The following is a 26,272-nucleotide window of genomic DNA, read 5'->3' as shown; positions in this document are numbered from 1 at the left end:
CGATTTTCAATCGATCGCGGTTTTTGGCCTTTCGCGGTTTTTGTTGGTCACAGCGAACTTTAGGGGGACTACTGTGATTATATTTCCACAGTAAAACCCCGTTTTTTCGCGATTTTCAATCGATCGCGGTTTTTGGCCTTTCGCGGTTTTTGTTGGTCACAGCGAACTTTGGGGGGACTACTGCGATTATATTTTCACAGTAAAACCCCGTTTTTTCGCGATTTTCAATCGATTGCGGTTTTTAGCCTTTCGCGGTTTTTGTTGGTCACAGCGAACTTTGGGGGGATTACTGTGATTATATTTTCACAGTAAAACCCCGTTTTTCACAGTTTTTCATTTAAACTTAAGCATTTGATCCCAGAAAAATGTGTCAATCAGTTAAGAGAGAACATCAAATTTGAGTTTGCTCTTTATCTTCATGAAAATGGAACAAATATTGCAAATATTTCTATGCCTGGTCCAAGTATATGGTTAGTATACAAAATGTAGCTTGTAAAACAGGTACTGTACCCTCAGAAAATAGAAGGCCAGTTTGATAGCACCATAATACATGAAATTCACACAGCATTGTACAAAACGAACAACAATTTAAAAGGAGTCTTTATATAGGGAGAGAGTGGATTCTATTGTATCATTTGACACACTACAGTCCACAATGATGTTCTACCCCAGCTTTGTAAAATATGCACACTGTCAAATTACAATTAAATAGAATAATTCTATTCCATCTAAGATATATTTCCTTTGACAATTGAATGTACTAATCATTTTTGCCTAATTATCCACAGTCCCTTCAGTGTAGAAAAAACCCTTTTTTTTGAGTGTGTAGACAGAGGCACAGCACGCCAGAAAGCCTCTGTCGCCTTAGCCTTCTTGTTTAAATGACACACTACCGTGGAGGTGTTGCTCTTTTTCTTTCAGATCCGTACGTTCAAGAAGAGACACCCTGATGTTAGTTAAACCCTTGGAACTTCGAATCAAATTCTGTCATTTAGTGTTAAATGGCTCTTGCGGGCAGGATGGTAACAAGAAGACATGAAGGACAAGGCTGGCAGGAGGGACGCACCACAGATGGAGACTTGTGGTGGCTGTGGGCTTTCTGTGGTTCTCCCCGGTGGAGGCTGCATGGCACGAGGGCTTTTACCTGTGAGTGACCTGATTATTGAGGAGACCCGGGAACGTTTGCTCTGTCTCTGTGCTTAATGAGCCACCTAGAATGGAAGCAAAGATATCAACATCTACTTTCTTCATTAGAATACAGTGAGTATTTTGACCCCATTTTATAGGCCGATATATATTCAATCCGACTATCTCTCACATGGCATGCGGGTAATTTACTTTGTGAGCTAAGTTAAACATTAGTGTTTAAAACTGATTACATTTCTTTATTCTATATTATTGAGTTAGTGGTACACAGGCACCCTCTAACGGCTCAAATATACCACTTGTCATCAAAATTCAGTATTGTGCATTTATTTCATATTGCACAATGGTATTATGTTGACCATGTATTTTTTTCCAGTATTAAAATTTACGAGTTTGTGGTTTATTTACAATAACCAGAGGGGAAAAGTTAACTTAGTTAACATGAAACCATAATAAAGCACATTGTTATTAAAAATCCTGAAGTTCTTTGGTCTATCTTTGTACGGGAATAGTATATATATAAAATATAATCCTGGAATATTTTACAATAGGATTCTTCATATTTACCATTGTGACAGCTGTACATCCACACGCGATGACCGTCATATCGAAGTCTACACTTCATGATGTTATTGGTGTAATCAGTCTCAGGCACTTCATAGTTTGGATTGATTATTATCTGAAAAAATGAAATAGAAGAGATATATTTTTTTTTTTTTACATTACAACAAAATTACATGACACGCAAAAATCACCTGGAAAACATAATCTCCCGGTTTAAGGTCGGTGATGTCGATCCACTGGCAGTCAATGTCATGCCGATACGTATCCCAACAGCCGACAGTGATACCCTGCTCTCCAAAATTGTCACATTCATATCTCTTTTCGATGCCTGCAACAACATAAAATAAATAATTATTTATGCTGCCTAGCCACCAAGTTTCAAGACAACAAGTTTACAAATAACAGAGGACATCATATATAGTATTCACAAGAGCAACAACAACAATTCGAAAGATAAATGAATTATTTACACAAAAATAGTGTCATTTATATGTTTTCCACTTGAAATGCATTTACAGTTAGTTTTAAGAACTAGCCAGGAAGCATAAATTTTGGCCACTTGGAGGCAGCATCTCCCTTCGAGCCACATTTTGAACTGTTTGGGCTGGTGAATTGTGTCAGAAAAGTACCGATCTTAAATAAAGATTGATAAATTTTCATTCTTACCTTCATCACACTCTGAATCCTCCAGACAAAAACTTGCTTTGTGTCCTTGTGCCACTTTGGTTCCATTCAGACTGAACAAGTCATAGATGGTAAAAACCTCCATGCTGTGATAATGCCTAAGCAACACACAAAAAATATAATCAAAATAACCATGGGTACAAAAAACAAATCCCACACCTATTTTGGATGATAGCCTTCAAGAATATAAAAACTCAATTTAAAACTTGGGAATCACTAACAATCATACTGCATATATTGTAAAATCGTTTTAGGTTAAATATTTAAAAACATGGGAGATTTACCGTTTGAGCACGAAAAGAGTATCGGAGAAAATTCCTATTCTTTAGCCACATCAAGTAAACTCTGACCGGTCATTGGGAACTGACCTATGACAGTCGTGCCACACCCAAGCGTGTCGTCCAGCTTTGGGTCGGAAGTCGGACTGGCCGTTGTTGTGGATTTGGGAGGAGAAGCGCAGCAGTCGGCGGTAGGAGTTGGCAGGCATGTCTTTCGAGGTGGAGGACAGGCACTCCTCTTCAAATGCGCACTGCAGCATGAACATGGGACGGTCCTCTATGTAGGTGGTCTGCTCCACCACCTGAGGGTTCAGTACCAGGTCAGGGGCCGCTGGTGAGACAAAAAAAAAATGTAGACAAAAGAGCATCATTACATGTGATCTGATACACATGACATATCAAACGATGGCGGAGATCACGGTTCTGACAGAAAAGGTCCGAGTGTAAAGCTGTATAACATTAAAAAATATATATAATGTATATTTATATGGGAATGGTTGCAAATAGTCAATCAACTGATATACTAAACAACTGAAATACTGAAGTACTAACCAACTAACCCAAAAACTAAACAACGCAGCAAAGCAAAACTATTGTCCGTCTTACTCTCCGAGCATGAAATTCCAGCGGCATTGCGTCCATTTTCGTTGGAGCAGCTCAGGTGGGCTCCGTGGTGCAGGCAGTGGGACAAAGACATCTCGGTACCAGAGCAGCGGACTCCACTCATGACCACGTTGTCCGAACTCACACCGCCTTGCCAGTACGAATTCTCCTGTTGAGGAAACAGTGATGGAAAAAATAAAGGTTCATAAAAACACATCACATTCAGGTTTGGCTTTGACATTTTTCTGTGATTAACTAAATTGCAGGTCAATATGACAAAACCACATTTTCAACCAAGTAACAGATTGAAATTATTTCCAGTCACACTTAAGTTTGACCTTACCTGTAAAACATTGCTGGCAAATCCCAAGCCCAGCTGTCGGCAGACAACCATGGCCTCCATGGTTCCCCATCCCTCGCTGCAAACGGTGCCCCACACGAGCGAGCCGTTCTTCTCCACCATCACCTCCACACGACCCTCAAAAGGGTTTCGACCGCCACTCAAACGCAACTAAAATCACAAAAGAAGAGCGACAAAGTGTCATGTTTTAGTATTGAAATTGCACCATAACCACAAAGATTAAAATCATTTCAACTTTTGTTTTTACAATGATTTAAACAAGGGATGAAACACTTAACATTCATTCTTAATACCGCTTATCCTTGTCAAGCCCGAGGGGTGCCGAAGCCTATCCCTGCTGACTTTGAGCAAAAGCTAAACCGTAAATGCTCGCCAGATGGATAAACATCAATATCATTTTCAAATACTTCTAAAACACCCCTAGGAAAATACAACATCCCCCTCACCGGGGAGCTATTTTTAGAAACGAGCCCCGGGTAACAGTGGCAGCTTCAAATCCCTTTTGTATAACAAGTCAGTGAACGATATTGAAATAAAATGTGAGACTCACCCTTTCCTGAAAACCCATAGCGGGAACATTACATCTGACAGCTGCATCTTCTTCATGGCTGCAGTCCACAGACTCCTTGTTGAATGAACACTCGGTAATAGACTTCTCAAACCCAGTACACTCCACTTCATTCATATGTACTGGGCCCATACCTTGTAAACAACAACACAAAAACAATGTTTAAAAAAAGTGAATATTTCTTTACATTACATTACAAAACAGCCTATTTCCAGTGTATAATTCAACATACCATATTTTCACGACTACAAGGCGCACCACATTAAAAGGCGCACTGCATAATAAGGCGCAACCTCAATGAATGACACATTTACATTTTTTTCCATATATAAAGCACACTGGATTATAAGGCACCCTGTCTATTTTGGAGAAAAATTAAGACTTTTAAGTGCGCCTTATAGTCGTGAAAATACAGTATATGTAATGAAACCATTTCACACATGGATTCATGTGTTTTTAGTTTTTTTAGATATCACCTTAATATATAATTAACACCAAAAGAAAATGTTCCTGTTTAGGACAACCCAAATTTCAGCAGCCAGCAAAATTGAACACTTTTACTTTTACAGTTTTACTTTTCAAATCTAATATTTTATTTGGAATTCTCATGACAGGTAATATTAGAGTCTATAAACCATATGTTCTGAGTTGGTAAATTATATGGGGTCAGGGGCACATCTACATTTTTCCATGGTGTAAGTGGTCGGCTTTGAGACGCCAGAACACACTTGATATACCAAGCGGTTGAAACATTTTGGTGTCTGGAAAGGAAGTCTTTCATTGGAAGCCATGATTACAGAAGTGGTTGGTTACTCACGTAGATTATGGAATATGTCTTTTAGGCGTTCTTTTTTTCCGCCAGCTGGCTGTGGTGATCTGATTATGCCGTCCGTATATGTTATACCAGTGGCAGGCTATGCTTTTGGGGATTTTGGCCGTCAAACTAGCGTTTAAAATGGCATTAGGGTTTCAAACTATTAATAAACATTTAACTCATCTTCAGCAATACTTTTCCAAATTGTATCTCAGCCAGTTTTGTTTAGTCATTCATTTTCTGTACTGCTTATCCTCGCAAGGGTGGCAGGGGTGCTGGATGCTATCCCAGTTAAGTATAGGCACCAGATGGGGGGCACCCTAAATTGGTTGGCAGCCAATCGCCAGGCACAAGGAGAGGGGAACAACCTTTCAGGTTCACATTCATATCTAGGGAAAATTTAAAGTGTTTCTGCCAGTTTGGGGAAAAAACCACTGAAGAATTGTAAGTTATAATATACTTGGCCAATATCGAGGAATATTTAGTTTAACAGAAGTTAGTAATTGTGCTGGGCGACAAGCATTTGTGTGGAGTTGATTAAAATGTATTCACATTTTCATTTCTTTTATCAGTCATAGTTGTAACCTTGTTCACAGGAGTGCATGAGTATGTATGTTCTATGGTCCTGAAAAACAACGTACCTTGCCCGAGGCGACCACCAGAAAGGGCCTCGATGGCTGTCCCGAAGCCCAGCTCTCGACACACAACTGTAGCAGACTGCAGGTTCCATTTGTCATCACATATGGTGCCCCACTCTCCATTTTTCAACACTTCCACACGGCCCTCGCCTACTATGGCGCCGCCACGCACACGGACTATGGGTTGCTAAAACAGAGAAACATTCTTTCAAAAGATGCAACCATCTTACTGAAAAAAAAACACTGACTAAGACAGAGTGGGATTTAATTGTACAAGTAAACACGAGCACATCACTGTCAAACACACACTACATCAGTGGTGACACAAAAGAGCCTGCAGCATTTTGATGAGTGAATTGAGGTTGTACCTCTTGTTTGAAGGCCTTCCGGAATCCGGTCGTAGACGATGGCGCGAAAGCTCTGCCGGGGACACAGCTCACCACCACGGGCAAGCCTTCAGCGCAGGTTTCGTTGGACCCGGCGGATTCGTCCCTGCCGAGTTTACAGCTGGACAAATGAGCCTCGGTACCCGTGCAGTTGACAGCAAATTCCCAGTATGTGGGCTTTCTCCTGCGGGCAAACATCCTGGACACGGAGAAGCACAGGCATTAGTTCTAGATGGCTTGAACACATTTATATCCCATATTCCTTTTCAAAACATCATTTGCCGAAACTGAAAAATCTTCATCCACAAAGTTACAACAAGGAATTGCTTGTCAAATGTCAATTTGCATGTAACGTTATATAAACAAAACAACTTATTTGATGTACACTTTTTTAGGGTATAATTGTAAATATGCATTTGGCTATCAATGGTCCAGTTGAGTTTGTATTTTCATTGGCCCGCTAAAGAACACAAGGAGTTATAACAGATTATGATTATTATGAACATCTCTGTGTTTTGAAAGAAAATAAAGAAGGGGGGTTGTTCTTGCACAAGAAAAGCGCATTTCAAAATGATTACTTGTCGTAGAAATAGCCAAGAGTGGTTTGGTTCTTGCACCTGAGGGATACACACACACCCACGTACTCACTTGTAGACTCTGGCATTGTATTTCCTCTCTCCAGGGAAGCCAAACATGCCACATATGACCCTGCTGTTTAACTGGCTCCACTCCGTGTTGCAGATCTGCTTCCATTTACCACCATCTTTCACCTCCACGTAGCCCTCAGTCACAGGGATCCTCTTGCGTAATGATGACAAAATGGCTCGAATACGCACATCCTCCACTTGGATATCCAGGTTCTGCAAAGAATATGAAAAACATATTAAAGAGGATCAAGTGACTAAAAGTCTCCCACCTAACTCAAACTCATCCACACCCTTCATGAGGAAAAGAATTATAGAACATAAACATATGGACATCACACATGACCTTGTCTGCCGTTTTACATAATACACAATAAAACACCCTATTTCCTATATAACACCTCAGCTATGCCCTCCCAGCACAACATGTTCAAACATTTTCCAAGTAAAACACCTTGTTGCAATCCCCGAGGTAGCATTACCGCTGGATGCCATAAAACTACAACTCTTTTGCAGTGTGGAAATCAGATTTCTCAGATGTTCTCCTACGCCCAAAAATGAGACATTTAGCCACCCAAAAAAGAAAAGAATTACAAACACGTGTGCCTTGTTTTGTTCAGCCACTCTCCAGGGAGAAGGGCCTTTCCTGTGTCTTGTTTTAGGAGAAACTAGCACAGATGGAAAAGCCATTTCAGGGATGAAATGAAGTGAAGGTTCTCTCCACCTTGTACAACATAATACTGTTAAACTAACCCATCAAAATATACTAAGAACTTACATAGTTTATCAGGAAAAGAAACTGAAAATATATCACACAATCCCAATTACTACCTCTCTTACATGTGACCATGTCCCAAATTCTGGTACATAAGGTGGACAATTTTCCAATGAATAAGAGAACAGAAGCTAAAAATGTTCAAACAAAGAATTGAAATTGGCTAATTTTACAGTAGGCGTGCAAAGGGGGAAAATATGACCCGACTGAATGCTTTCTACCACACACACCACATATCTCACAGCTTGTGGGGATAAGATATCCTTCACAAGAATGACTGCTTGTAGCCATGACAGCATAGGATAAAAAAAAAAAAGGTAATGCTTAAACAAGCTGTAACTAGAATTTCCCAACAATCAAATTGTTCTTCAGCCATTTCTAGATTGTTTTCCAAGATGAAAAGTGGTCATTTTGGTTAACTATACTTAAGTTTTACAGAAGCAATTACAGTCAAAAGCAATAAAATACAAATGTACAATGTAACATTAAACGCGACATAGTTGATGTTATTACAAGATGGGGAAATGACCACTCTGGGGGTGGAAAATCATATCCTCTTTAGCCATTCTTACAACAAGCAGTGTTCCTCACTTAATGAATTTTTAAATCCAGTTAAACTGATTAACCAGATGAAACTATTTTTATTACAAAGACCACCTCAAGAAAACGACATGTTTTTGAAAATAAACTTGTTAAACCTGCCGGTAGACTTTCAATAAAATACTTTTTTCAAACGTAATACTGCTGCATGCATGTGATGTAGGCAAGTATAAGTAAAAATAGTTCTAAGAATAATCTTCAACAGGTAAAATCTGTTTTCCATTTTAGCGCAGTTCACTACAGGGGTGTAACTTAGCAAAAAATGGATATGTCTCTAGAGTACTATATGTTACATGGAGGTGTAGCTGTAGTATGGGGCATCATCTTTGTTCGGACAATAAATGTTCTTGGACGTCACATGCCACGGCAACACGACAGCCTGAATTTTTCACTGTGAAATATTGTTGGTGTTCAAGTTTTTGATGGTGACGCACCTTCCGTCCATAACTCTTGTGCAGAAGATGAGTATTTGCCAGCAAAAACAGAACATGCCGCTCGTGAACATGTGTTTCCAATAATGGGCTTCAGCAGCTCTCAAAAACAGCAGAATAAACTCATAAGTAGGAAAAATGGCATGCTATTAATGGGAGGCCTCCCCAAAGTAAATGCTTTTCGTTTTGTAACTCTGGATTGTAAATTGATACCAGTGTGCCTTCACATAAAAAAAAATTAAAAAAACAATCATATGTGTATGTATTTTTTACTGTAGATGCAATGCAAAGTTATGATTTATTTGTAGTTGTTTTGTTTCTGAATGGACTGCTAGCAACCCGTTTGAAAAACCAAGATGTTGGCAAAGTGGAAACAGATGTTTCCAAAAGCCTTCACCAATGTAAACTGCATCTTATAAACAACGGAAATTGTTTTCTTTATCGGCATTAAAAGCCACAGCTACTGTACCTACGTCAAATGATTTTTTTCCCCACATTGCTTATATTAACATATGAACTAAGAAATATAGACATTATATGTAAACTGTATTTTGAAGGCAGTGGCTCAGTTTAAATTTGATCCTTAGAAATAGTAGGACCAAAAAGACAATCATTTTTTTAAAGCTAAAACCAAACATAGTTGGTTAGGTTTGCAGGGAGTAAAGTGGAATATTTGGATTTATGTCCTCAGGAGAAAATGACCTAAGGCAGGAAAAAGTGAGGTCCGTACACACCATGAGGTGACTGTGTAATTTTCCCATAAAGTGTGTGTGTGCGTGGGAGGATGAGGAAAAACTGCTGACAAACGAAAAAAAAAAAACATAAATCAATTGTGGTTGCCTTATGATTCCTTAACCTTATTTATTTTTCACTGTTTGCAAAATGTATAAATGTTTGGCAGGTTATAGTATTGTGATATATTTTCGCTGATCTTTGTTTGGCCAATCAAAAGGTGTCCAGAAAAGGCATTTTTACAATATTTTATGTAATTTTTTGTGTGTATTACATAATATTTACTACTGTCGTGTTTAATAAAAAGAATGTCTGTGTTGTAATTTAGATTAACATTTTACTTTGTCAAATGTCAAAATATTTTATATACTGTTCAAACGATGGACTAAACATAGCAAACTGGTCAAAGTATAACTTCAATAATACAATATTTGCATGCAATGATTCAAATCCAAGAAGACCATCAACACTTCATACATCACTTTTCCATCCATTGGAAATCTAAACACTTTTTTTGGGTCATTTCCACAGTTAACAGTTAAATTGGGTGACCTACGATGAGGAATCTAACCAAAATAAATAATACTATTCATGTTTTCAGACAAAATTGAATGGTTTTCATGCTGCATGAAAGACAGCACTGCCAAACACGTTTCATAAACTCTGGAATTTCTAGATGTTGGGAAATATTTGGAAATAGAATGGAATGCGTGCTCACGATTGTACATCTGACCTCAGAAAGTTCCCATTGACCAATTATGCATCATGTTAAGCTGCAACATAAATAAACACGCACCAAAAGATGAATACTCCAGAGACAGTAAACACTGACTGTCGGTTATTTACTGTTGATTTTTCCTGTGATAAACACACCCAGTGTCTTACATGGGAAACTTTTGTATAGAAACACAACAACCAATTCTTACAGAGGTTCAAGATTCAACACCACCTAAGCAAATTGAAAAACTAAAGGCTAACACTGAAGAATCTGACCGCATTAGTGAAAGGTCAGCAATACATGCATGCAAGGATTCACGTTTCACCTTCCTTTTAGCTCATTATCACAGTATTTTCCTTGTTTTCTCTCATTTTCTAACAACAACACTGAGATAAACCCTTTTTTAGAAAAGACTGAGGTTCCTTGACATGCTCCAGGAGTCCACTGATCATCTGATTCCACAAAAAAACACAATTACTATACCATCCCACCACCATTACACTCCAGAGTATAGCTGGGTGGCTCACCAGGATACAGCTTGCAGAGGATAATGCAATGTGCATGGGGCCCAGATGTGTGAAATAATGGAAACGCTGAATAAGACTTTCACCACCACCCAGCTTGACTTCAGACATGTAAACCTCTTGAGAAACCATTACGTCAACCTCTCTACATTTAAGATAGAAGTATACTTATTTCTAAAATGCAGTAAAACCTTCCCACTATGTATGATGGAAGAAAGGCATAAATACTAACATTCACATAGGAAGCCCCAGCTGCATTTTTTCATCTTGACATCACAGTCTGCATTCATGAGTCATGCACAGTGAAGAGAAATATATTTTCTTTCCTGCTTATTGTTTAGCTCAGAAATCAGCAGGACAACTCTTGACAGTGACATGTGCCAACACCTAACAATTACAAGCTAAACATGACTTTCACTGACACACTCGCCTGTCAACCATGTAGAAATTACTGTAATTAAAACTGCGAGTCAGGGTTTTCCAATTGACCTCAAGTGTTCAGAGCTGTTTAAAAGGCAAAAGACGATGACCCGCGCATGTATTTAAATTTTCCACATCAGTCCACTCAATAAAGAGGGGGATGGATGTCTTCAATACTTTCAAAATGTCTTCTTCACAGGCCTAAACAATTTAAATGTTTACTTAAATGTGATCTCAAGCCTAACTAATTGGCCATCCAGTCACTGCCAGGTTATTCATAAGTCATTTTTTAAATCTCTCCCTATATATACATAAAATAAAGGATTTCATCACATGACATCAAGAATTCTTTGAAATAATGATCAAGCTGTACCTCCACATGATTAGGAAGAATGTTGATAAATTTGAATCCAGGGATCCTCTTGTCGCTGCACATGACTCCTACATCCTCACTGTGTTTACAGTCGGAAACACCGATCCCATTGGAGGGGCACATTGCCAAAGTTTTTTCTTTGCCAGTGCAGTGGAGATTGTCAAACCAGATGGCCCCTGATGGGATCAAAATAAATATTCATTAGTGTCACCTTGGATGTGTGTGTGAAAGAACGAATGGAAAATGGAACGTCCCCCCGAAATTTATGAAACACATGCACAGATTTCGAATCCAGGAAATATTCTCAATACATTCCACTATCTTCACAATGAAATACCTTCTCCTTTCCCATATTTTGCAGAGGGTGACCATGAAACAGCTTCCAAGTACCCCAGTTCCCGGCAGACGACTTGTGCAGCGTGGATCGTAAAGTCGTCATCGCAGACCGTCCCCCATTGGTTGTTGTAGAAAACCTCGACACGACCCTCGTTGTGTTTCCTCTTGTCTCCTGCCAGCCGGAGCTGAATTCTGGGTGTGTCAGGTGTTAGCTGAGGAGCAGAGTACAACTCCTGCTCTGGTCCGGGTGGGTACCCGAGGTGCTCATACTGGGCTACGACCAGTTTTAGTAGCGCTATTAGGGCGCAGCAGGACAGATACTGAGAGCGCATCATTTTGGTCAGACCTGAAGAGGAAGAAAAAAAAAGGGATATTTTATTCGAATGGATTGTTTGGGTGAAAATTTTCAATATTAGTTCTACATTGGTGAAGCACAAAACAATTTCATGTTTTAGTACGTACAGGCATTGCTTTTTTGAGTTTTGTTTACTCGCATCTTGTGACTTTTTTCTGTCTCTGGTTTGCTTCTATAGCTGAACTTTCTAAGATGACCTAATGCTGGCCTGATGATAAGAAAATTACAAGGCTTTTCCACTATTGAAAAGCAGAACATGCACTGATTATGTTTCCATGCAGGCAAGCATTTCGTTTAAGATATTTGAACTTTTCTAGATCCCTGCAAAGGAACCTTGTACCCTGTAATTTTTAGCTCGGAAAACTTTGCACTCTTTCACTCTTCAGCACTACTTTTTGACAAGACTAGTGCACTTCTAGATCAGCAATAAAAAAAAAAATAGGGGGGCCCAGTTATATTTGTTACCCCCCCCCCCCCTCACTCAGATTTGTTCAGCCACTGTGCAAAGGAATGGTCATTAAAAAACAAAAAACAACTACTATGACGTTATAACCTCAGATTTCACATTCCAATAAGTTGACACAAAAGCTCAACAGCTTCAGGGTTTCTATTTTGCTTCAGTGTAACGTGGCAGTGGTTGGATGCACAAGTGGAAAGAAACATTTAACAGTAAACAGATGGAAGCTATCTATTTTCCAATAATTTGCAACATTTTGGGAGGAAACATATAGATAAGTGTTATGGCCACACCCCACTCCAAAACCTGGAATAAAACCATCAATGTTATGAAAGCATTGTTCTCCATGAGCCAGAAGTCTCCATAATAGATTATATATAGGAGGGTCAAAAGTACATTGCATTAGGGTGTCAGCTGTTTGCTCTCTTCTTTTTACTATTATTATTTTTTTCGGCCAATATTTGAAGATCTAAACCAAGTGTCAATGTCAGCCAGTTTAGTAACAAACAATAATTATCATCATCATCATCATTAATAGGGCGAATGTGTTAAATACAAAACCTAAAATCCATGTGAAAAAAAGAGCTTGGATAACTAAGGGAATAATCCACGTTGGTAGAAGAAAAGAATATGAATAAACTAAAACCAGGCATTTTAGTAAAAGCAATCAAAAAGAGTTGGTTCTATTAGACTCCTAGAATCAAATGCATTAAATAAACCCCAAATGACACATCTGAATATCTATCATAAATGCAGCATTCCATTTACCTCCTTATGTCTATTGACAGACTCAGGTAAACTTACTTTGCGACCTGTCCAAGTTGAGCAGGCTGCGTGCGGTCAGAAGAAGCCCAGTGTGAAAAAATATCTGTGAAAAAGTATCTTCTTGTCCTCTACACTTTTAGTCCCCTTCTCTGATGCAAGTTCCAGGCTTTAACCCGGACCCGCACCCACTGACAGTTAACTTTACAATGACCTCGCTGATGATGGCCCGGGACGTGAAAGAGCGCACGGAGACGCAAGATTCAACAAAAGCGGAGCAGCACAGTGAACGCAGCAATGGTGCCTTCAAAGGCCGTCAGGAAAATACCAAGTTTTCCGGGAACAACATTAAAACTACATCGGCTACCTCTTTTACACCAATAGGATACTCAATCCCAGGACAGCACTGCTAGACACAAAATTATTCTCACCCATTGCTGTTGTTAACTTGGGTGATGATGATAATAATTCGCTTTCAAAACCCGAGATGTGGACAGAAAAAAAGTGCGTGTCTACAGTAGTTGGTACGGTAATATGACCAGATGCAGGATGATGCATTCATAGTTATGAAATTGGACCGTTTACATCTCAAAAACTACAACTACTGCTACTACTGTTACTACTAATACCACATTCCTCCATGCTAGTTACATTCATCAGACTTCTAATTTTATTCCAAAAACAAACTTACATAAACATTAACAGATGTCTGGGGTTCTTTTTCTCCATCATTGATGCAACTAGCCTTTACACAAATAGTGAGACTGATATGGGAATTGTAGAGAGGCAATGTCTACAGAAAAATCATACTATTTCATTACTTCTAATCTTGAGCATAACTTGGAATGATGGATTCAAAATGTATTTAAAAAATTAAAAAAATAATTTAGGGAGAAAAAAGGTTTGCAAATATGTCGATGGCGGATGAAAATGCCACAAGAACAACGAGAAAGGACACCAACTTGAATCAATGTGTACCTTTGCTTCCACCTTGTGTAAAACTATGGCAATCCGGAGTGATTCCAGGAAAAATGTAACTAAATTCAATTGTACTCAATTTAAATGACTGTACAATATTTGTTTTCAGATGATTAGGGAGACTAACCTCAAGAAACACTAATTTATACACACAATGACTCAAATGTTCATATAGTCTACTTCTCAATTTATCACAAAGTGCTCCTTGTTTGTACATTCTTGAACCAAACCCATTTATAAAGCTCATATGCTTTGGTTGTATTGAATTCCCTGATTTAACTTTGATCACAACAGACCGCTTTTCCATCATTGATTTTCTTCTTCAAGCAACGGCTGTAGAAAAATGATAGAAAACAGATCAGACGTTTACAAAGTCAAAGATTTTTTTTTAAAGTGAATAACCTGCGATGTTAAGCTCACCGTGTAGAACACATCTGCAGAGTCATTTTCCGGCCGCTGCCACTCACGATTGCTCAAAATCTTGAAGACAACTAACCCGAAAGCAATAATTAAGACTCCTAATGAATTTCCCAACAAAGCCTCAGCAGGAAGCTGAGAATATGGCTTGGACCCATTGGTATTTCCTTTCCTATAAAGTGGTTTAAAAACATTCAAACCATCAACTCTCACGGGAATGATACGTGCAACTAAAGGAGGCGAGGTGTACGTACAGAACAAAGAATAGTTTTTCATTGATGCCAGAGATACAGGCTGCAATGCTAAGGGTCAGTAAGCACCCTCCAATCCACACATGTTGGGGTTTCAGGAGTTTACGCAATGGACCCGAAGAACAGGGCAAGAGGAAGACAACCATCCCTGCAGCCCACTAGATAAAGACAAATAATCAAAAATTGCATTAAAACTTGTTTAAATACGATTTTCCGCAAATTATTCTTGTTTTTTTTCCATTTAAGAGTAATATTTTTTCATTAATTTAAAAAAAAATACTGTCCTGTTATGCTGTTTATACTAAAAATGGTAAAGCCGGGTCTATTTAAAGGGTGAAACTCTCATGATGTGCCACATGGGAGTTTAGTATAGTCTTGGAATTTTACCTGTGTTGCGAAGAGAACTACAGTTGTGATTCCAATCCAGCTGTGCAGTGAGTATAAATTTGGGATGTTTGCTGCATTGTGATTGCCAAAAACAGCACAAAGTCCAATCACTGAAAGGATTAGTGAAAGCAGCATCAGTATGGCATGCAGCATCTTCCAAGGAAGTTTATTTTGTCCCCAAGTCAGGGGAACTCGGTACAACACAGCTCCTGTGGGGTGAAAAAACATTGTTTTGTGTTTCAAACACACACAAACAGAAACAGCTTGAACATTTTTTGACAGTAAATGATCACTGCTGGCTTCTTCCAGTTCAAATTGGTTTCCATTTGTGAGTTTCAACATGGATTTTCCCATTTTTATGAACTTAAAATAAATAAATAAATATACATATAAATATATATATATATTAATAGCGGGAAAAATGTGATGTAGTGAATATGCAATAATCGAGGGATTACTGTACTATTCTATTCTATGTATTGCAGTCCACGGCAGTGATTGAGTTACAAATATTGAGTATTTAAATGTAGGTTGTAAGAGCCTGCCAATCCAACTCTGAAAATGATAACTTCAATTGAAATAATTGATCCCTAAGTGAAGAATGTTTTGTGAAAATTGAAGTCAACCAGAGTCACAGAAAAGATTGTTGGTTAATTTTGGAAGCTGCTCCCTGCAGTATACTCTGCATAATTAAGGCCACAATTTAGCATCGGGGATTCTGTTTTGCATGATTAGCGGCATTAAAAATGGGTAGAGAGATGTCTGCAGGGCATCGTTGCAGTTGTGTGCGAATATTGGCATATTAGCGATCGTAACCTTAAAGAGCATCACCAGAGCAGCAGGTGTCTGCTAATGGTGATGTTGCTCTCAAGTGAATTAGTCTCATTATGAAGCACTTTCTTGGAACAGAAAATAAATACATTTTCCTGGTACTTGGTCTGTTTTTTTTCTAATTTGAACAAAACAATTGATGGATAAGTTCTCCCTTTTGGTCTCTTTTTTTTCATAATAGGAAGACAATGTTCATTACTTTTGTGTATGCAGGACTCACTGTAAGCAAAATAAAAATAAAAAATAAAAAAACGTCAGTAGCTAGTGTGACCACAGTTTGCCTCACATAGTAAAACTAAAATATTTAGCAGAGATATCAGCCATGTCTCACATCCTCATCATCATCATAAGTTAAATAAGTGCCTATAATATGGAACACTATATTATGCTAATTCTAAATGCACTGTAATCTGAGTGAAGACAAGAGTTGTGAAAAAAATTAAATACTGTTTGCAGCCAAATCGAAATCAGACCCAAAAAATAAAAAAACACTGACCATTCCCGTAGAGCACCAGCATGCCTGTTGTCATCAGGACTGGGTGCCAGTTGAACTGAAGGGAAGAACCATCCCAGGCAAAACCGCCTCGGCACTGGCTGTTCCAAATGGATACAGTCACCACGCAGGCCAAACCCAAGCAGATGCACAGACCGTGCCACACGTAAAAGCGGGAAGTGGATGTCATCTTGGAGAAACTTGCAGACTGAGATGAAACGGGAAGAATAGTATTGTGAAGTTTATGCAAACATTGTATCTCTGTTTGACTAAATATCACGTAAACATCATTTGATCTGCATCACCATCGATGGCACCGAATAAGATCAAAAACACTTGATAAAGGCTCAGAGTTAATATGTTGGACAAACTTTATATTGTTTTAAATAGAATTTAAAGGCTATGTAAAAATAAATACAATTGCATCAACCTGGGTTTTCAGTTTAATTCATCAAAATCGTGTAAAATAACAAGAAAACGATTTTTATTAAGATTAGCTTCATTTGACAAACTTATCTAAATCACAATATATATTTTATTAATTTGATGGTTTATTCAGAAAATGATCCTTACCTTGTAAGCAGAAGCTTTGAAAGGGCGATCGAACCTGCTACTCTGCACAACTTTTTAAAGATCGCTAATCATTTCCTGCACTCATGATCACTGGTTGATGTTTGACCAACATGTTTGCTCTCACTTCACTTTTACTAGGAGTTGTAGTTTCGGTTTTTCACGATGTTGTGTATAAAAGACGCCAAATCGAAAAACATCCGATTTAGAAGGAGTTGCATCAACTTTCTGCACCTGCAACCAAAAACCATAATCAGACAAGAAGGGGGAAGTGCTTAAAACAAGTAAACAAACCACCTCCTCAACGTGCCAGGCCAAATTACACAAATCAAATCGTAGAATGATTTAATCGCAGTACTATGAAACAAATCGATCGGTTACCTTTGTCGATATAAGAATCGTAGATGACAAATATGTATTGAGTGTATTTTAGTAGGGAAATGTTTGCATGTGTTTCTTGTAGGGCAAATGTCATTTCCTTATTGACTTCTTCGGTACTTCCTGCCACTCGCGCAATGCCTGCTGGTCCGGAGATAAGCACATTGAGTCAGGCGACACACTATCATCATCGTGCGTCATTTTGATAAGAATTACGGCCCAAAACAGGGGCGATTTTGCTATTACATTATCAGATAGAAATTAATAAATTTGCATTGGCGTCCAATTAATTTGTGAACTCTGAGTACTACTGAATACTGATCTCTTGCCATTGACGTATCTAGACGTCCATTCTATTTTAACTGGGAGGAGCCAGCCTCTCCCAGCCAAAGAGATGGGTTGTTATTATTATTATAATCATTATTTTTTTAAATATAATATCATAACATCAGTATCTTAAATAGTAGCTAAATACATGTTCATACAGGGCCAAAGTACACGTAGCTACAAGGTGTTATCAGTCAGCGCCACCTAGAGACGACTTTTGTAAGTTCTCTACCAATAACTAGTGGAAGGTGATCAAAAACTGTTGTAATGGAAACACAATACCAGATTTATAGTCTTAAAAATATAATTTTTCAATAGCTTTTACTTCAATAAATCTTTCCTCAAGCAAAACTATCATGGATTTTAAAAAGGTTCAGAAAATGAGAGATATATATATAATATATAAGAAACAATTCAAAGAACCATAAAGATGTAGGTGCAAGCCTATTTTTTGAATAATTGAACCTTTGACATGAGAAATGAAAGCTACAGGCTTGATTTGAATGGCATGGTAATCATGGCCTTCAATAAAAATCAGGCCTCCTTCAATCAAAAACCATGATTTTGAAGCAGCACTGCCTACAGTCAGTGAATTGGATATAATAGAGTTGTGATGTCATTTCAGTTATTATTATTTCCCTGTGCATAGCAGACATTGGAATGGTGCATTATTTCATTTGTAATGGTGGACACAAAAGGAATCCATGGATAGAAAGTGGCAGTGAACTTACAGCTCATATTTCCAGAAATAAAATAAAAAAACAAGCCAATCATGACTGCAGTTCAACTAAGATTTCCTTTATATTCCCTTTTTTTTTTTGACAGGAAGATTAGACCAATATGAACCCCTGTTAAGACTTCACAAAGACTGAACAATCAAACCAAATGGAATGAACTGAGTTGCAGCATAAACTTGAAAAACAAAGACAAAAAAAAAAAAAAGAATCCAAGCACAAAAGACAAAAAAAAAAAAAATAATCACCCTTGTTCCGGAATGTATTCAATATTTTAAAAGCCGTGAGCACAAACTCAGAACCTGGAAACAAAATACGTGTCACGGGCTGGAATTAAAGCTGTGAATGTGACCACTGCGGAAAGAATGCAACTAACAAACAAATACTAATTGGCAGACTCTACAAAGGGTAGAGAGGATAAAATAGTTTTTTTTCCAAGTAAAAACAAAGTGCAAAGTACAACAGGGAAATGGGAATCAAGTGTAGAAAATGTATTGATCATGCTGAAAAGTCATATAATAATCTGGTGTCTGCTATTGCTGTGCTTGCATGACTTGCAGAAATTCTCATTGGCAACAAATGCATGAGTGCAACGTACAAATCACAACTTTCATTTTAAGTAAACAAAACAGAAAAAGGGTGGATATGAGTCATACTTCCTTCCACCTGTTTTCTCTGTGAACAAAAGACAAATCTTGGCAAACACCACCTTTTTGTTAGATAGTATATATTAAGCAAGCGCCAATCCAGTCATTTTATGAGATAATATTTGGAGTTTGAACTGTCATTTGATGAGCAACACCAATAAACACTCTCTTTGTTAATGATATACATGTGGTAAATGAGATTATTCAAGTGTCAAAGGCTGTAATTGAACCGAATTCAAACATGTATCACTATCAACTCAATTTCACACATCTAGTATCAAGAGTGCAGCAGAGCAATGGCATGATTCAAGTTGCAGACAAATTGTAGTATTACAGACATCACAACTTCCCAAAACTCAATTTAGGGAGATATTCATAGAACTAATAACGGACCGCCCACCCCAAACAGCGATAAAAGAAAAACACTCCCTTCAATAGACAAAAAATAAAAATAAATCCAGGATATCTGGGAGCCGTTATCAATATCTGTGAGTCTAATGGAAAACCCAGGAGACAAAGGATATAGTATAACAATTTGTCATTTGTCATGTTCACTCTTGGTCAGATAAAATCGAGTAAAAAAAAGCTTTGGAGTAAAAAACAAAACAAAAAGGTATTGCACCACAACAACATGGAATAATGGAAAATTACCCAGAGACCTGTTGAACCAATTAGATAGTCGAGAAAGAATGTGGCAGCGTGCCGTTCCCTTATGACTCAACACCGGTTATAAAGATACGCTCACTTTTAGTGGCACGTTCAAGTTAGTGTTTCAAGTCTTTATCAATTTGTTAGGTGTAAAGTTTGCATAAGGATTCTTGCAAATGTACAATCCCACCACAGTTCAAGCTCATGGAACTTTTATTATTCAATTGATACTTGGACAAATTTTAACAGCAGCGTTTGGAAGACATCAAGCAGTAAAACATGTATACAATCCAGTGTTAAATGGTCAATAGATTAGACAAGTGCCAAAATATATAATTACCTTCCACTTCCATGGCAACCTGAGCAGTAACAACATCGTATAACTTAAATTGTTAACCAAAATGCCTTGATAACTTTTCTCCTTCATTCTATGAAATAATTCCCAAATTTCAAACGGATGAAATAAGTAATACACAATAAGTTACATAAAATAAAATAACAATTGCCTGTATGTATTGAAAAGTTAATGCAAATACTTCTTTTCAACATAGGCATAACATTAACAATTATGGTGAATGGTATAATGGCCATTTGTCACATTTTAGTGAAAGATCCATACATAGTAGTTTTCATTAAGACACTATGCAAATCACAAAGTTAGAAAAGCCAAAACTCTAGAAAAACCGACAAAATTGTCAAAGAAATAGACTTGAAACTGTGGCATTCAAGAACTATCAAGTAAAAAGGACAATTATTATTAACTTCACCATTTCCATTGTCCATTTTGCCCGAGAAAAATAAATAAAATCATTCCTGAGGCATAATAAAGAGCACAGGGTACTTGCCACTGTAACTCTAAAATAAATTGAACAAAATTCTTGATAGTTAAATGAAATGCTTTCAACAGCCATTGAAATTCAAGTTATTGTAACGACCATATCTTTGTTCGATTTCTCATTGTTATGAAACCACCACACACCTTGGAAATGTGTTCAGTGTAGAAAAAATAACATAACATGGCTTCATTGGTTGAGAACAATTGTCCCAACATATTTACAAAATTAATCTACATTTTGGAGTCTAAACTATAATGACTCCTGTAAAACGTAATGCCCATCTGCCAAGGCTTTCTCTTGGATGGACTCGGCTGTGTGCCTTTGGTCAAGGTCAAGTAAGGCTTTGAGGAGCTCATTCAAATTTGCACATTTGCCCACTTTCTCGTACCAAATGCCAAGTAAATGGTCAATCCGATCTTCATATTGCATATGCTCACAATTCTGGATAACGTTGTTGCTCAAGTTTAGTTCACGGAAGAATCTCTTGTGATGATAGGAGCTGATCTCCTCGAAATAGTGGAAGCAGCTCCTGAGAGACTGTTCGCCTGCGAGTAAAGTTAAAACATGCAAATTAAAATATCTGACATTGAAATCAACACATTTACTTTACTAATCTGTTTAACACTTGGTAGGTTTTGTATTTGTTGGTGGTGTACATTATTCCTAAAAGAAAATAGTAATTTAGAGAGATGAAAGAAAGACATCAAAAGAGTATGATGTCTTTAATAATTTAGGTTTAAGCTTTAACTCTATTGCATTAGCTTTTTTGAGCAAAGAATATTCATGAAGTGATGTGTATTGCTGTTTCATAGTGTTCTATGAAAAACAATATCACCTTACAATGGTTTGGTAAGGCATCAAATTTGAAAGACTTCATTAAAAACTTATATAAACTTAAATAAATACACAACAACAATCCAAGCCATTAATTCTCTTTTCAACTGAATCCATGACAGATCATAAGCAATTGGCTAGAATTTGGATAAAACAACTAATATCTACACAAATATCATCTTTTCCCTTTTTAAATTTCAGTACTTTAGTTTTTCCATTGGAAAATGATTTAAAATTGGATCACAATATGTTATTTATAAAGATCTAATCAGTTATATTCATTCCATTTCTCTTAGAGCATACTGAACTAACAGGTTTAAGAATAAAGAACTGTCCAAAATCTGCAATCCACAATAACATTCCATTTAGATTAGTACGAATTAATTGTTAAAACTCACCCTTTACAGGAATTAGCTCGGGGAATGGCTCGTACTGCTAAAAAGACAACACATGACACATTATGACTGTCAATTATGTTGCTTAGTGAAGTAATTGCCAACATTTGTTTATCAAGCAGGTTGAAAAAGAAAAGTTAATAGCTGAGAAAGGAGAACCATTCCAAACACAGAAAATATATGGAGAAACATTCAGCTTAGGAACCCGCAGAACACATCTAACCCAAATCTACTACTAGAATCCCCATCGAAAAATGGAGAGCTTCATTCTGATTGACAGCTCAGTGCCTACTCCACGTTGTAGTAGGAACTCAACGCTTCTAAACTAATAAAAAGGTACATACCTACACGTATACGCACACAGATAAGCACTCAGCAGGCATCCCATTTCTCACAGGAGTCTTTAAAGTGTGCAGTTTAAAAGGCCATTTTAAGTGACAAAAACACAACATAATGAAGGAAGAATTAGATGTATTTGAAGTAGAAAGCGCAACTACTCAATTTGAAAATGCAACAGGAGCATTAAAAGTAAACATCAAAAAAGGATTTCTAAGGAAAAGGAAGAAGAAAAGGCTTAGTGAAGTGCAAAGAGACATTGGGAAAGGCAAGATGGAGCAGGAGCAGTGCTGTGTTAGTGGCTCTCACCCTCAAAATGGGCTGACTGGCTTTCAGGTGGGCTTGTTGAGCAGGTTCAGAATAGGCAAGGGGCAGGGCGGTTAGATTGTGCTGTGAGTTGCTGGCAGAGCTGTTGAGGCTTTCACACAACGCCTGACACTCATCCTCTTTAGCAGCTGAACTCTGAACGCTCACCCGCGGCGGACTAAAGATCAAACTGAGGCCTCCCATTCTGTGAGTGTGTTCAGTCTTCCCCTCCTGCAGACAAAACTGGCATTAAATGTGTGCCTCGAAGTATATTAAACTCTAAATGACTCTGACGTTAATTGTGACGAGAAAAGAAACGCACCTCAATTTTTAGCCCAATATCTTCAGACCCTAGGAAGAATACCAACAATTATGATCAGCCAAATTTTTGCATTGCTTTGTAAGGAAAATGAAATGTATAAAAATGTAAAGGGAAGCATTTTGATTTATATGTAAGAGGATTATAACTTTAAAAGTGAGTGTCAAATTGACACTTCATAAGTGAGAGTTATTTTGTTCCTGTGAATATAATTATTTTCTGTAGCTTTTTTTCACCAAGAAATGCCATTTTGAAACAAAGATAGGATTTCATTTGACATACCTCCTGCTTGTTTCTTTTTCCGGATGTATATATATACTGCCCCAACTACTAGTATTAAAACACTGATGACGACTGGGACAGCGATGGCAACTGGAAAAGAGAACCACATGAGCACCATAAATCAATGAGTGACTATGACACTGATTCATGACTCATCAAGAGTTTGATCAGCAAATATCAGAATTTGAAATGGGCACAAAATGTACTTTATATTCACCATATATTGCATATTTATGTTGTTTCCACAGAGGCGATTTTAAATCAAATTTGCCTTTACCTGGCGACCACTCAGAAGGCAAATAGATTTTCTTGCACTCTGTGTTTGAGGTAGCTGTGCAGTTCCGAACGGCCTTTTCATCCGGATCACACCTAATCCAAAAACAGGCAAAATCGGCAATAAATTCCAATGACTTGTATCTCTCAATAGTGAATAAAGAGTAGACAGGTTACCTTGAACACTTCTTGCACATCTCACATGCTTGTTCAGGAGTACAGAAGCCTCCTTCTTTGCACTGGCAAAGATAATTTTGAGTATGGCTGCAAGCCTGGACAATTTCTTGATCTGCGACACCAAAATAATAATCATTTGTAAAAGTTTGAGTGCGTATTTTTGTCTTTGAATCATTCCTTTCAACAGTAAAAATACACCAAAAAGAAGTACCTGGACGACACTTTTTGCAACCAATACATCGATGAAGATGATTGGAATGCTCTGTGTAAGTTTCATCTTCACATTGTTCGCACTGCCCCTTTTCACCTGGCACGGTACAGGCTGATTTCAAATGGGTACCTGAAATAAATAGTAACCAAGCGTCCAAGTCAATTTCCTTTTAAGGGAAAACATGTCCCTCTGCACTTAGGTGAAAGACTTGTTATTTGCGTGAGAAACACCAACAGTGTCAGTGTGCTAACACAGTTGAGCTTTCATTTGCCTTACCAGCTGGGCAATTTTTGCAGCAGATGTTGTTGCTCCAGTACTCCCCATCTTTACAGATTACTTCCTGCCAGCTTCTGATGTCTCCCAAATCAAGGCCAGTAGACGGGAATGGGACAGTAAACACAAAAGACAAAATGAAGACACGAATCACCTGCAAGAAAATGAGTGCCTGTTTAGTCATTGAACCGGGTACTTGTACCCTGTACCTCTCAACAACATACACTGACCATAGAGAAACAGACTACAGTGGATTAGGGGTGTACAATTATCTCCCAAGTGATAATCAAGATTTTCAATCAATATTGGAATTCTGATTGTGAGCCGTAACTAAGCAAAAAGTTCTGGTAAACATGGGGATTTTCAGTAAATAATGTAAACAGTTTTTGCTAGAAAATTAAACTTTTAAATGATTAAATACATGTTTAGTTTAATGTTATGTTCCCTAAATTGGTGACAACTGTGACAATCTATGACAACGGATGTCAAACATTTCCAAGGAACTGATTTCTAGCCATTACACTCCATATTTGGCAAATTTTGTAATGCATTTTATAGCAGGGTGCATTTTATGGCAGGGTGCATTGAGTGGCGCATGAATCATGCCTTATCTTCCTGTTGGTTTAACACCTGCTCATCAGGAAAGTCTAACAATGGTAGATCTAAAAATTGGGAATGATCACTTATACAGATAAGCTTTGAGTTTGGATTTGTAATAAAAAGTTGGCCAAATGAAGTGGTTTGAAGTGTGTTGTGTGGGTTATGGATATTGGCTTGATAAACTTCCAAAAAATGTTGCAGCAATCAATTTAAGATTTAAATTACATGGATTTGGACTGAATACTTTTGAAAATAACCGTCAGGAACTAATGGTAAATACAATATAAAATGCTGGAATTGATGTAACGATCAATTTACTCAAAAACACGCGCAAAGACAAAAATTCACGACTCCTAGGATTTTGTGAAGAACTTGTACAATGGGAACCTATAACATTCACGACGTTTATTTTATCTTATTTTATGGGTAAATGAATGAAATGACTTTCGCGAAGGAGTGAGGAATTTAGCAAGTCGTGATCGGGTAGAAAATTTGGCATTGATCCGCAAACAAACTTTCTGGAAAGTCCCAAAGACTTGGAGACAAGTCTGTGTTTCACCATATTTTCTATCTACAGCGTGAAACACCTACAAAAAAGATTCGATTTTCTCTTTTGTCACAATCGCAGGCATCATTCATAATATTAAAATAAGCATGGAATGACGTTGTATTTTGATAACGACAATCTAAGATAGTACAGTAAAAATCCGAGTAATACTCAACAATAGGAATTATAAGATGTTGCTCTAAAGAAGATGCAAATAAAACTTACCATAAATGACAAGGCCTTTTTCATACTTTGCTTATTTTTCAATTTAGAATCCAGAAGACACAGAGAACCGCCAAGCTCGAAAACTTTCTTTAGACTGTTAAACCGGAAGTCAACAGGTGGGATATGAATTAACTTGCTTGCGTCATAATGGGCGGGGCCATAAAAATGGAAAACTAGAATTTTAACAGACATTACACACTTGTGAGCTATAACTATATCTGCTTAACATTTATAAGGCAAGTGAGTATATTTGGTGAATAAATTGTAAAATATTTATATATTTTTATGAATCTACACTGAATTAGAATATGAGTTAAAATTAAATTTAAAAATTGGTTATGCGATTGACTGGGAATCCTACCTCTCTCAGCGTGGATAGGGTACAGCACCCCCTCAAAGAACATTGTGAAAACCCTTGAGAAGTGACTCATATTTTGAATGAATGAATACTGTTTAAGGCCCATTAAATGCTCTATGGAAATCATAACTTCTCATTAAAACCAACAAAGACTTTCAAATTCTAGGCCTAAAGAACAACTCTTGTGAAAAGTAAATTGTATTTCTGAATTTCTTGAATTTATATTCTGATAAATACATACTCGCAGTGTAGACTCAACAACATAACCAACTTAATGTTAGGTTTTGAAAAATAACATTCTCATGTGCCAGCTAATATTATCTGTGGAGCGGTTGCCTGCAGCGACCAGATATGTGACCAAAAAAGGAAAGGGCGGACTAAAGAGGCCACCTTTTGCGCAACATGAAATAAAGTTGTTGGGTGTTGGCAACTCTGTATGAATAATTCCATGATTTGCGTTGTAAACATGG

General features: G+C 37.5%; 3 protein-coding genes across 3 annotated transcripts; all 3 read right to left on the bottom strand.

The window, feature by feature from the left end:
* Positions 1–426: 426 nt before the first annotated feature.
* On the bottom strand, positions 427–13,673 carry LOC144195683 (lysyl oxidase homolog 2B-like). Its single transcript, XM_077715488.1, has 14 exons — positions 13,212–13,673; positions 11,597–11,941; positions 11,260–11,435; positions 6,691–6,902; positions 6,025–6,241; positions 5,660–5,843; positions 4,187–4,338; positions 3,619–3,786; positions 3,279–3,444; positions 2,763–3,003; positions 2,377–2,492; positions 1,902–2,038; positions 1,714–1,825; positions 427–1,211 (listed from the first exon to the last, which is right to left on the bottom strand). The coding sequence occupies exons 2-14, from the start codon at positions 11,928–11,930 to the stop codon at positions 1,141–1,143; spliced, it is 2,286 nt and encodes a 761-aa protein (XP_077571614.1). The 5' UTR covers positions 11,931–11,941; positions 13,212–13,673; the 3' UTR covers positions 427–1,140.
* A 143-nt stretch (positions 13,674–13,816) lies between these two features.
* LOC144195684 (lysosomal membrane ascorbate-dependent ferrireductase CYB561A3-like) lies at positions 13,817–17,620 on the bottom strand. The gene is made up of 7 exons (XM_077715490.1): positions 17,478–17,620; positions 17,100–17,330; positions 16,530–16,734; positions 15,203–15,411; positions 14,819–14,973; positions 14,568–14,736; positions 13,817–14,480 (listed from the first exon to the last, which is right to left on the bottom strand). The coding sequence occupies exons 3-7, from the start codon at positions 16,714–16,716 to the stop codon at positions 14,454–14,456; spliced, it is 747 nt and encodes a 248-aa protein (XP_077571616.1). The 5' UTR covers positions 16,717–16,734; positions 17,100–17,330; positions 17,478–17,620; the 3' UTR covers positions 13,817–14,453.
* Positions 17,621–20,025: 2,405 nt separating this feature from the next.
* On the bottom strand, positions 20,026–25,553 carry LOC144195215 (uncharacterized). Its single transcript, XM_077714681.1, has 10 exons — positions 25,445–25,553; positions 24,076–24,226; positions 23,800–23,928; positions 23,589–23,700; positions 23,356–23,507; positions 23,139–23,228; positions 22,860–22,888; positions 22,541–22,768; positions 21,899–21,935; positions 20,026–21,211 (listed from the first exon to the last, which is right to left on the bottom strand). Exons 1-10 carry the CDS (start codon positions 25,466–25,468, stop codon positions 20,916–20,918), a joined length of 1,248 nt encoding a protein of 415 aa, XP_077570807.1. The 5' UTR covers positions 25,469–25,553; the 3' UTR covers positions 20,026–20,915.
* Between the last annotated feature and the right edge of the window lie 719 nt (positions 25,554–26,272).

Source organism: Stigmatopora nigra, chromosome 4 (assembly GCF_051989575.1).
Source record: "Stigmatopora nigra isolate UIUO_SnigA chromosome 4, RoL_Snig_1.1, whole genome shotgun sequence".
In the NCBI taxonomy this organism is placed as follows: Eukaryota; Metazoa; Chordata; class Actinopteri; order Syngnathiformes; family Syngnathidae; genus Stigmatopora; species Stigmatopora nigra.
The sequence above is the reverse complement of the archived record's forward strand: the minus strand, read 5'-3'. Positions and strand labels throughout refer to the sequence as shown.